This window comes from Ruditapes philippinarum, unplaced genomic scaffold, assembly GCF_026571515.1.
Source record: "Ruditapes philippinarum isolate M1 unplaced genomic scaffold, ASM2657151v2 ctg4983_1_1_1_1, whole genome shotgun sequence".
Taxonomy (NCBI): domain Eukaryota; kingdom Metazoa; phylum Mollusca; class Bivalvia; order Venerida; family Veneridae; genus Ruditapes; species Ruditapes philippinarum.
Window position 1 is genome coordinate 63,965 of NW_026860383.1, and position 13,093 is coordinate 77,057.

Below are 13,093 nucleotides of genomic sequence, written 5' to 3' on the forward strand. Positions count from 1 at the left end.
GAGAATATATATATTTTTTAATTTGTTGTTTGAAAAATTGTTTGAACCTTGCTTATGACCAAAAGCTGACTTCTACTGACCTTGTGAGATTTTAAGTCTGAGGTCTCTTCACAGTGTTTTCAAGTTGTGAAGTTTTGTACTGACAAATACTATGGCCAGTATTTCACACTTATTGATTTGAGAATATTAGGTCATAGCAAAAAGTCTCAATGAAAGGTAGGGTGAAATCCTTTAACAAATTTATGATTTTAATGAGATAGATTTGAGTAAGATAGAATGGCTTACTAGTTTAACTCTTGAATATTAAAAAATTTGCATTGAGTAGATGTCATTGGGACAAATAAATGAAGTGAGGGTATTTTAGTGTCCTTTTGGCACGTTTCTTGATACTATCTACTCATTTTAATATAATATAATCCAATTAAGGGTAACTCTACAATATAAAAACGTTGAGAGTACAGAATATTTTTTTCAGTTTGAGAAAGAAAACACGGACCAAACCGAAAGTACGATAACAAATCTCATGCCTCGTACGACGTATAAAATTGAAGTATTTGCCATAGACAATAAAAAGAACTGTCTTCTGTTTGCAAAGAAAATTACAACAACGGATTGTAAGACATAATTTCGTTTTTGTTTTGAGTTATTATTTTAGCATTTTAGGCAGCGCCCTTTGAGACGGATTTTTTAACTTTACAATAAGAAATAAATCCGTAATAAATTCTCAAACAAACAAAGTGTTTTCATTTTCTTGGTTTATAAACACGGACAGACTAATCGAGCATCCGAAAGGCAAATGAGACACCAGCTAGCATTTGTTCTAATTGTTTTCATTAATAATTATCTTCACTTTCTTTATCTAATATAACTATAAACATATTGAGAAATTAATTTCACAGATACATTCCAACTAGATAAAAAATGTTACTAAAACCTTTTTTATCTGTTCTTATTTCAAATGTAATAGTGAAAGTGAGCCTGAGAGATGTTTGCTCTCAGCCAGGAGAGTCATGTGTAGAATGCAACATAAAGTGGACTATTGAAGACGTTGTTATACCAGAGCACGATGATGATATACCAGGACACTTAAACGAATCAAACAATTTATATTTTAATGTTATATGTTATTCAGTAGGTATATTTTGTGATATCAAAATGTTTGATTTTGAAATAAAGACGGTTTTTTTAAAGAAAAGTGTAAGAAAAATTAATAAGATATGTAGTGATTGAATGAATATTTTTTATGTAAATTTGATTTATTCAGATATAAATGTATTTACTAACGTTAATCCCATATGAAATTATTGAGTATTCGTTCATTCTCTTTCTTCTTCTGTTAAAATAACAACTATATAACAGCTGTCAAGACAAATACTTACACGGTCGTATGTAACATAATTTTTCAGGAGGGACAAGTGGTCCATACAAAGGAAACGATAAGAGTTTCAAGCTATACTATACCGAAACTATATCCAGGTCGTTCCTACTCTGTATATGTTTACCCTGTTTACCACCCGGTTACATTTGAACCTGCCATGATGGAACTCACAATACCATGTACGTACTTTATGTTTATGATTTATTTGCACTTAAAGTCTGCTGATTTTTAAATCGTATCACTTTTATTGTTATATAATTTTTATTTTTAAATTTTCATTTAAATCAAAATACTTAAAATTCAAATTAGTATAATATTAGTTATAAATAGTTTTACAGGTAATATGGTCCTATATAAACGGCTGTTTGGAAATATAACCCAAGCCGCTAGGTCATATAACATGTCCGTAATATTTATAACAAATTTATAATACAGCAACTTCCGTTCTTTTGAGAAAAAAGTAAGATTTCTTAGAAAGTTGACAGCAGATGTGTATATAAAACTATAAACGTTACGATAATCCAATAAAAAGTGAAGTTACAAACGTCCAGAATTAATAGTAAATAGCAAATAGAGAGGTTCAACATGAATGTTCTTTATGTTGTTTCGTCTTACATTGAAATTGTTTGAGTAAAGAAATGAGTTTCGTTTATTATCAGTGCCTATATCAAAATCGTTAAGTATGTTCATGTACAGTGACATTTATTTCATATTACTGTTAGAATTGTTTAGGAAGTAACTCATAATAAAATCATGAGCGTTTTATTGTGTCATCCGATAGCAAACATGTGTACAATTCTACTGACAACTATGAATCAATTATTATATGATGATGAGTTATTGACTTCCCTAATGTATAATACATCGAGGCCGAATGCCGAGGTGAATTAAACATAAGGGAGAAGTAAAGATATACGCAAATAGATTCATGTGCTAACTGTGTTATTATATGATCAGAAAAAAATTGTTGTAAATTTTCAAATTTCTTATTATTTTTCACGCAATCACGCCCATAATCAGCAGACGTTAAGTGTAGAAGCTGTTTTTTGGGTGTTTTTTTTTCAGCATTTGTATCCCTTTTTAAAGCCTGTTACAAAGTTCTAATATGCAAAACAAAAGGCATTTTTACTTCAGATTTGTTTGTCCTGATGCATGTTACTTTTCGCTGTTACACTACTGTTTGCATACACGTTTTTCATTGTTGTAACATAAAAAAAACACTATGCAAACAGTGTTCGGAATGAACGTAAGCAGGCGAAGATACCTGAAGCATCACTTCCTGCTAAAGTAGATGCTTCAGAATATATCAACCGTCTACGGTCAAGTTTAGTTGCCGTAGAGATGCCACATATAGATTGTTCGTCACCATTTATTTAGAATGATTCGGCAATATACTCCGGAAGAAACGGTTTTCCAAATATGCTTAGAAAATAGGTACAACTTCTATATTCCCCTTTTTTCTTCGAAAAGGAGGGGGACCATAAAGATATATATACGATTGATCAGATCAGTTAAGTCAGATATCTACCCTGAATTCAATATATTTTGATGCAAAACAAATTATAGTAACTATAAGACTGGCAACTATACTAAATAAATATATTGCTTACTAATGCATTCTTTTAAAAGATAAAAAGTAATAATTTTCAGAAAGGAAAGTCAAGTTTCCGTTCCTCTGACTTGATAAAAACAGGTATTTTGGTACTGTCACTGATCATCCAGTATCATTTCACCAGTTTAGGCGATTAAACCTAAACGTTCAAACTATATTTTCACTAAAATATTTTATTACGAGCAGATAAACCGACTAATTTAAAAGCTGCTGCAAAGTCAACAGAGATTGCTTTACAATGGACGAAACCAAAACATACCAACGACAAGGATAAATTGGAATATCTAGTCACTTACGGTGAGGTAAATCATATTTTTTTTTATAAAACTTAAAATAGTTATTGTTGCTTTCACTGTTTATTTATCTATTGGTAAGTGTTTTTGACATATGTACTATAATGTTACCGCAATGATTTTTATCTTTTTCTCTAGGCAAAAACATAATTTGTTTTTGTTTTAAAGGAAAAACAGAATAGCTAGAAAAATACAGACATCTGCTTAAAAAGTACCCATGTAAACATCAGAAGTGTTCACATCACGCTTGCAAACACACAAGTGACGCGAGTTTCCTACATTTAACATTTATGTATCAACTAATAAAATTCAACATTTTAAGTATTCGCTTTAATTGCACAAACTCACAAATATTTGCTTTAATTGCACAAACTCACAAATATTTGAATACTTTTTACGACGAAGCCCATTGTTATGCAAACCTGGCCGGATGAAGCATTTTCTAGCGCATGCGCAATCTGTTTAGGACATGTAGGGCAGAAAAAATCACTAGTAATGTACTTGACATTCATAAACAAAGCTGACAGTCCAAAGTATCATAATATATTTAAAAGTATATCCCTTAACAAAAACGGAAAAATAATCGTTGTGGCCAAGGTGCTATAAAAATTGGAAAAGATTAGCAATACTTTGTACCCCCCCCCCCCCCGCGACCGTGTTGACTTTCATTGAGAAAATCAGTGTAAAAATGTCGAAATTCGTCATTTGGCAAGAAAGAGATATATTTGATTCATCTTGAAATATATGTCAAATAAAAACGATCTCAAAAATTTAAATATAATGCATGCGTGTAAGTTAGCTCGGTGAAAAAGTATACAAATCTGCAAAATCATCAGCTACGAATTAATTATTGTTCTGAAAAGTTAAAAAATATGATTATGTTCATGAAGATTTATTTAGTTTAGTTAACCTAATTTAATAATGTATCTAGATTGAATGTGATGCAAATGTTTAATTACATTGAAAAATGTTGAGCAGTTAAAGTACAATTGTAGGTTAATACATGCTTTAATGTCACATATTGAATTTAACAGAACTGATAAAAAATACTTTAATTTGGAGTATCGTAACTTTCTTTGTGGTTCAAAAACAGCCCAGGTTAAAGAAATTGTAATAACCGGTCACGTGGCCATCTGTTCGACACTTACCATTGTGACATTCTGCACAATCAAAGAGTGTACAGTACTCACCGCATGACCGCCACAACTTTCCTTTGAAGGTCGGCGTTCTCTAAATTTCAGTATTGGAAAACTTTGGGGTGCTCTAAGAGGTATCAGTACACTTTCTCGTGCGTGCCCAGTTTATTATTTTATTTCAAGTAATAAAGGTGAGTATACCTGAAAAAGAGCAAAACAAAACATTACACAGTTGACAAATTACATATCATCTCGATCTTTATTTTTTCAAAACTTAAAAATGCAGTTATTATAAAGATGTTGACTCAAGTGGAAAGTGCCATTTTCTGCATCCTGACCTCGACGACAAATCTGAAACAATGATCAAATTATTCATTACTTTATTTTCTTATTTATTTACTTTTTATTTTATTTTTTGCTTTGCTTTTAACAATGCCTTCGTTTTACAGGAGATTCTGACCAGTAAGCAACTTAGGAAATCACTACAAGTATGAACATAATATTCTAAATAGCTTTATTATTAATACATGGAAGTAGTGTTCAGAAAAAATCACTACATTGTCGTTAGTTTTAGAAAATACGCGTACAAGATATACCTCGAAATATACACCGGGATTCTTATCGACAATATTTCCTTGATTATATTTTGAAGATGAGCTGAAAAGAAAAAAGAAAAATGCATCAACATACCTCGTCAAATGGTTATTTATGTCCAGTTCCTTCAACGGCATCTAATAGGTGTATTTCTGTGGGTATTTCTTAAAATATTTATATGTTTGAATAAAGCAAATATTACGTACGAGAGAGCGCAAATTTCCAGAAAAAGTCGTGATGGTCATGCGGTAAAACAGTAACAGAATTAACACTCGGACTTCACCGGCATAAGGCGACAAAAGGGTCAATCATGCAAATTAATCTCGACGTTCCGTCTCGATCAATTTTCTATGATTGACCCTTGTTGTCGCCCCATGCGCTAATACCAGCCATATATTCTATAACTATTACGTATTCAATACTAAATATGTACTTCACGGGAAATAAATTTAGATCTCCTACATCCTGCTGTTCTACTTTAAATTTGATAAAGAAAAATTCTAAAATGATACTTTCCACAACTGGCTTATGTATGGGTATTTGTATTATTTTTATTAAGTTTGTTCAAATAAAGTTCTAATTATTTTCTTTCATTTGTTAAAAATTTCAAATCACGTTTTGGGTACTATCATGTAAGTGATTCCAACACAAAATTCATAGTTAGATTTACTTAAGAATTACTTTTTATACGCCCGTTCACCAGATAATAGATTGTTATACAGACAGACATATAGACAAACTTGAAGGATCCAGTTAATACCAGTACACATGCACAGAAATGCAAAATAATCCCTAAAAACTTAATAAGGTAACAAAACGGTTGTTTGATGTGTTGTGGAAGAAATAAAATTTGATGTTTTCTGCAGATTTTATATTTTGATATTTACTACCAGCAGACAGCACAATAAACAGAATATATGTTTACAATTACTTTACATAGAACTCGGAGCTTGAAACACTCTGTTTTATTCGTTTAATTCAATGCAACATGTAAAGATTTAAAAACACATGTCAAATTGTAAATGATGCCAGCTTCAGTCTCTTATTCTTTTTATTTATTTAAATGAAACAGAATTAAATAATTAAAAAAGAAATTCAACCTTGCAACAACTCAGTGGTACATATTAGACGAAACTTACTTATAATTATTGGCGAAAAAGTAATAAAAAAAATTAAGCACAGCGCCTCCAAACATGGAAACAAATTAGAAATTTCGTGCCAACTCTGCAAACGGACCCTCTATTATAAAATAGTAACCATTGAAGAACTTAAGCATCCTATTTTCTAAAGATGATTTCAAAAGAAGATAAAGTCTAAGAGGAGGATAGTAAATATAGGTATAGGGAAAGAAAGGAAATAGTTAAAACCACAGCACTCCACAGTAAATTTCCAGTTCCTGCCGTCAACGTCATCGTACAAGCAATACGTCAACGATAATTCTGATCCCAAACTACACAACCTGGGAAAACACATTTTGTTGAGAACATATATGACATAAAATTGAAAATATACAATGAATATATGCAATCTTCAAGTCAGGCAATCAAAAATATTGCAATTCATTCCGTTGAAGCCCAAAATCTACTGTGGTGCGGAACCCAAAACAAAACAAAATCGTCCCTCTAGCAAAAAATACCTACAGATGTACATGCTAAAGTATCACTGTTTCTGCTTTAGCAATTCCCTATACATGCAAAATATCACAAAGAAACAGGTGCTTGACCTTGCAGATCTTTTGATACTGCTTAAAGTTTGTACCCCCTTCTGTAAAATGACTTGTTTTTACCGAGCATTCTGTTTAAATGAAATGCAGCCTTGACATCTACAGTCAACAGCATGGGATTTCTGGCCATGTATTCGAATTAACCTGTGATCATATAAGATGTCACAAAACCAAATTTTATGCTGAAAATGCATTTTAAAGACAACCAGTCATTTAAATCCAGAATAGTCACTATATCAAAGAAATGCGTACATATCTGTGGCGTGCTACCTAAACGATTTGATAAACAAGTCGGTCGTAACCGCGATGACAGATATAACAAACGATAATAAACACATGTACACGGATAAGTTTAATTTTCCCGCGTGTTGTGGCAAGATAATCTTAAAATATAAGAAGGCTTCTGGATATTTACTGCAGCCGATTTATATTATTCTTATAGCTTTATATTTATAACATTATTAAATATGATATCAATATATTTTATAAATATGAAAACATTTTGATTTTGTAGATAATTGTAAACAGTTAATTGAGACAGAAATGATAAAACCAATCATTCAAAGCGTCATCATCACGCATATCATCGTCGTACTAACTTATTTGTCATAGTGTGCATATGTTCAATCAAATGCATTCAGTGTCTTTTTCATCTTTGTCTACTAGTGTATACTAATATTTCAAAAACATGGTTCTTTTATACTCCTGAAACAATAAAATATCTACATGTAAACCTAATAACATTCATGTAATTGTCATATTTCTATATACAGTATAAATGTGAGAACACCAATAAAGCATCGAGCAGGATAACGGATCTCGTTCCCGGTCAAAAATATGAAATTAAAATATTTACCATCCTCAATGAGATAAAGAGTCCTCCCTTAGTAGCGAATGTATCGACACCGCCTTGTAAGTGATATTTTAAACAGGACTCATTTTGAGAATTTAGCCTTCTATAAGGTGCTAGAAGCATTTTTTAGTACAAGTGGTATCTTGGTATATTTTTCCGATTTAGGGTATGCTGAATCCGATACAAAACTGAAAAACTTGATTTTGACTATTGAAATGGCCTTTTAAATTAACCACTAAAATGGCTACCAAATGCCTTTATCATAATTATATGAATGATATATCAAATAAAACTTTTAAAGGCAGGAAAAGCCTGAAATTTGTCACAACATATGTTTAGGTAAAAACCAATTTGACACCAACACAGAATTTAAAAAAGTAAACAATATGGCCGAAAGAATCCAAGATAACGGACATTTTTTATGGGCCAATATAAGGGGGAGTAATTTTTAAGATAATACTGCATATTTTAAGGCATTAAAACATAAGAGACTAGAATGCAAAAAGATGGAATTCTAGAAAGTTCATACTCCTTTAAACATTTACTATATTTAGGGTTTACGCAGCGACCACTACACTCTTCCCTGCCTTATCTGCTAGATAGAGCTTTCAAGTATTTTATCTGGCACACCATGCCAACATGTAGAGTTATTACTCAGATTCCTACTTGTATTTGCACGACACTGTATGCCAGTATTTCTTCCAACAAAGTTTTTAAACTTGACTAACCACCTGAGAATTTTCTAAATAGTTTACTCTTACTCATCAGAGCTGCCAAATGCGATTGGCCCATTGCGTCATAAAAATCAGGAAATATAAGGTAATTACTGATAATGTCCTTTGAAAATTTCAAAACCAAAATTACTCATATACCTTAAAGAAATTGATAACACAATCCCAGAAAAGAGGGAAAACTGCAGTTTAGATTTTATTTTGCTCCACTAAAGGTTTTCTTATTACTGTCGGACAACCCTAAATGAGTATGATGTCATTGTATGAGACTTTGTCTTGAGCTTTGAGACTCCTGCTTCATCTAAATAAGCATCTACACATCTACCATTTATTGACCCATAGGCAACAACATTAGGGAAAAACTGTGTTACTATGATGTATAAAGATTAAATTTGTTTTCGTGTTAAATCTGACTGATTTGTTTCTACTGGAATCGATCCATTACACAACTAGGTACAATAACGTATATAATACAGGCACCGTATTTCTTTCAGTTATCCGGACTCCTTAATCCCAACATTACTAAATGGTCACAGCCTGAGCCTCCCTTAAACTATTCGTCCCTTACCATTACCTACTGGGACAAAGCCCTTCCTATTACTGCCATTACCACAAGTCCACTATCGCTAACCAGGAAAGGCAGAACCTAAGTCACCCAAACACTCAAAATTAACAGAAACAGTATTTAATCTCACAGGTATTCGGCACATTTATCATAATCGCCCCGTGATCACCAATAACAAAATTTCTATCCTGCACCCGTTTACTATATAAACATGTACAAGTAGATAACTCATCGTGGCGGTAGCGAATTTACCCGACAAGGTCAACATATTTTTTCTCTCGCATTTGTTTCATGCAAAGACATATTTTCATACTTAAACGTGCAAACATAGCACAATAGATATAATTTATATCTTTCAGTAACTGTTAAAAATATTGAGTCATTTATCTTCATTTACAATGAATATCAAACGTGAAAAATTGCGAGGTCGACATGATTTGTGCCACGGAAATACCAAAATTACCACGAGTAAACATACATTTAGCTGCTTGCTATATTGTTGAATCAGAAAACAACATTTTAAAGACTAAACAATTTATCAAAGCAAATGCTTCTCACTGTGACAAATTCTGCCATGTGTACATATACACAAATGGGCACTCAATTCATGAGTGCGACAAGAAATATACATATGAAACCATATTAAGAGCTTCGTTGCATAACACAGTAAAGTTCTTTCAAGCGTCAGTATCAAATTCATTCTGAAGACACTTAAATAAGATATTAGTTTAAATAACGAGATCTAGATTTATCTTAAAGGATAATAATAATCATGGTTTGTGAAATGAAAATTTATATGACCTTTATGGCCTCGAGCTGATTTTTACGTATTAACCTTATATTACTAGAAATGTGTTAACATTTATTGCATAATTGGTTAAACTTTAAAAATATTGAATACTAATTTGATTTTGATAAAAAAAAATCGCACCATATTGTTTCACAGTTTTTATCACCTATTTTGACCTTTGGAAGGTCAATGCCATTTTTTCTTGGTTTCCACCCTCATCGTCTTCAGTCTACCCAAACTAGGTTAAAACACTCAAGATACCACTTGTACTATAAAATGCCTCTAGTATTCATATTTTCTTATAATCTGTCCTGTCATTTTTTTGGTAATTGTGATAATTAGGGATAGAGATATGTTCTTGATTAATAAGTTTAATAAAAACTATGAAATAGTTTTATTTCATTTGTGCTTGCCACGTTTTATTTAGTTAATAATAATTATAAAATTGTAAAAAAAGATATATAGCGCATTGGCGCTTTCAATAAGACTTTTCAAATTTTAGAAATGATTATGAATTCTTTGTATTTCAAAAGTAAAAGTGAGCATAGAAGATGTTTGGTATGAGCCAGGAATTTCATGTGTAGAATGCAACATAAAATGGGAACTTAAAGACTTTGATCCACCAAAAACCTGGAACGAATCAGACCACCTCGTTTTCGAAATCATATGTGACCCGGTGGGTATTTTTCTGTTTTTAGTAACAAAGTTATCATTTGAACAAATGTTCAGGCATGGTCTTATCCACAGTTGAACACCTGTGGTCTTATCATTAGTATTAAGGATTAAAATCATTGCAGAATACAATAAAGAATGAAAGATAAATGTACGAGTTGATCAATTTGATTAAAACTTATCTTGTTGTTTTAATTACGTCAATGGCTAATTGAGTTGCTGGTTCGCCAATCTGTCTTTTTCACTTTCTTGGTTTATAAAATACTTTTATATAGCAACTGTAAGGACAAATATTGACGCCTACTTAAAATAATATTCCAGGGGAACCAACATGTGCAAGCAGGCAACAGGTTCAGAGATAAAACCAATTCTAAACAATTTAAACTGGAACTCTCTCCCGGCTGCTCTTACTGTATAAAGGTGTACGCTTTTTATCATGCGGTTAGGCTTGAACCTCCAGGCGTAATTGAATTAACTGCACCATGTATGTCTTTTATGATTATAATTTATGTGCTTAAAACATCAACCATTTCATGTTTTGAATTTGTTTGACTTGTTTGATTTGTTTTATGCTCCCCAAAGGGAGAGCATATAGTTGCTGCCTTGTCCTTCTGTCCGTCTGACCGTCCGTACTTCTGTTCGTCCGCACTCACAGGAGAGTAATTATGTGGCTAGAGGGACAATAGGTAACTGTTCTTTCTCTTTGATGTCATTCATTCCGTAATGCTTTTATGTGGCTATTTTCTTTTGTGTGGCTAAAAAGAAAAATAGAGAGAACAATAGAGTAGCCACATACGAGTAATTACTCTCCTGTTAGAACGTCTGTCCGTCCTTTGTCTTGTCCGGAGCATAACTTGAAATCCCATAGAGATAATTTGTTTAAACTACACACAGTGGTAGCGGGCATTGAGGCGGAGTGCAGTGTCAAAGAACCATAACTGTGTATTACCATGTATTTGAATTATCTCCGATTTTAGAAAAATATTATACGGGGTATAACTCAAAAACTATAAGAGATATGAACATGAAACTTTGTAGATAGATAGATCTCAATGGGTAAATGTGCCCTGCACAAGAACCATAACTCTGCCATGCCTAATTTTGGAGTTATTGCCATTTGTTGTTCCTATTAACACATGAACATTGTCCGGAACATAACTCTTAAATAACTCTAAGGGTTAAGGAAGTAGAATTGCAGCAATTGTTTATCACATCGTTATCGTAACAGGCGACCTAATAAAATAAAGTGACTTAATTATAATTTTTAGCTTCAGGGGGTGATTTAGTTTTTATATCTGGTGTTGATATAAGTTTGTTACACCCAAAGTAAGCCGAAATCATTTGTTTTGGCTTCATTTGACCTAGATCAAATGGTACACCCGTACAATTAAACAAAAACATGCCTATAGTATAATGTGCCTACATAAACAAAATGCCATAAGTTCTGCTATGTTTGTAAGATTTAAATCATCATGACGTTAGGGATTATCAATATAACTTTAAATGTTGCTTTCAAACTGCACATATTTGATGCCTTAACAGATAACTGACCCTGTTTTGTTTCTCGAAAGATTATGAAAATGGCCAACATTTCTTAGATTAAAATTTGATGACCGTTTTTTTACAGTGGCTACTGTCACTCATCTGACATTTATCTCCATACCACTCAAAGGAAATAAAACCCGTATTAATAGAACACATAACATTTTCTCTATATCCTCTATTTATTTTAAATTGATTTCATTCTTAAGAGGCTTATTATATGAACATATTTTTCCAGGTGAACAGGCGCTCTTACCCGAGATCCATTTACGTGTAAGTAAAATTATTCTATGCTTGAGGGAAAATGTCACATCGGTTTAATAAGAGCGTTTAAATGTAGCACAATCATACCTCAAAGTGTTCTTTAAAGCATACTTAAACATTTTAACCTCTGATACATATCGATTTGGAAGAATATGACGACTGTTCATATTAATTGAATCTTAGCCTTTTACTTTATATAAATACCGAGGATGCAAAATCGAGTGTCATTTAATAATCATAAGAGGTAATTATTTTCTGCATTTATGGTTTTTCGTTCAATATTTTATAGAACCCACTGAAATTGTAAGGTTAAAGTTATTTTCCAACGCATTATATTTTCATGTTACCTAATACAAATAAACGACAAAGAAATAGTTCTTTAGTAAATGTCACATTTTCCATTTTCGTGTTGTTATTGAAGTTTCATGTTTTGTCTTCAATTTGATTTTTTGTCTTAAACTTTTCTGTTTTTCCACTGCTAAATGTAAAGAAAAACATCATGTTTGAAGTGTTCAAATTTAAGACACAAAGTTTGAAAGTACCTTTTATGATAATAAACAGTAACTATGCATAAGAAAAATTCGTCTGCATTGCTGTGTTTTATCTTAATGATTTAATTCATTCTCATATTTATCATATATAATAATTGTTTTTGTTTTGACAAAGGATATGTACACACAGTTTATGCTTTAAATTACCTTTATATAGTTTATATGTTACAATAATATCTATTTCAGAATGTAATCATCGTCTCTGAGAAAGATAATGGTGTGTACAGTTCTTTCAACTTTATAATTTTCGTAAACGTTATATTTTATTAAATTTTAGGAAGTTTCCTTCTTTGCATAAATATTTTAGGAAATATTAGAAAAATATTTTACCTGTAGAATAAAAAAGGATGCAAGGTGGCAAGCGTTTCCTTTCATTTGATCATAATCTA

The 13,093-nt window shown here is 31.8% G+C and overlaps 1 protein-coding gene across 1 annotated transcript; it reads left to right on the plus strand.

The window, feature by feature from the left end:
* Positions 1-235: 235 nt before the first annotated feature.
* Positions 236-12,210, plus strand: LOC132759850 (uncharacterized). Its single transcript, XM_060751709.1, has 9 exons — positions 236-614; positions 968-1,131; positions 1,407-1,561; positions 2,611-2,735; positions 3,177-3,292; positions 7,510-7,648; positions 10,209-10,351; positions 10,669-10,831; positions 12,128-12,210. Exons 1-9 carry the CDS (start codon positions 524-526, stop codon positions 12,208-12,210), a joined length of 1,179 nt encoding a protein of 392 aa, XP_060607692.1. The 5' UTR covers positions 236-523.
* Positions 12,211-13,093: the final 883 nt, after the last annotated feature.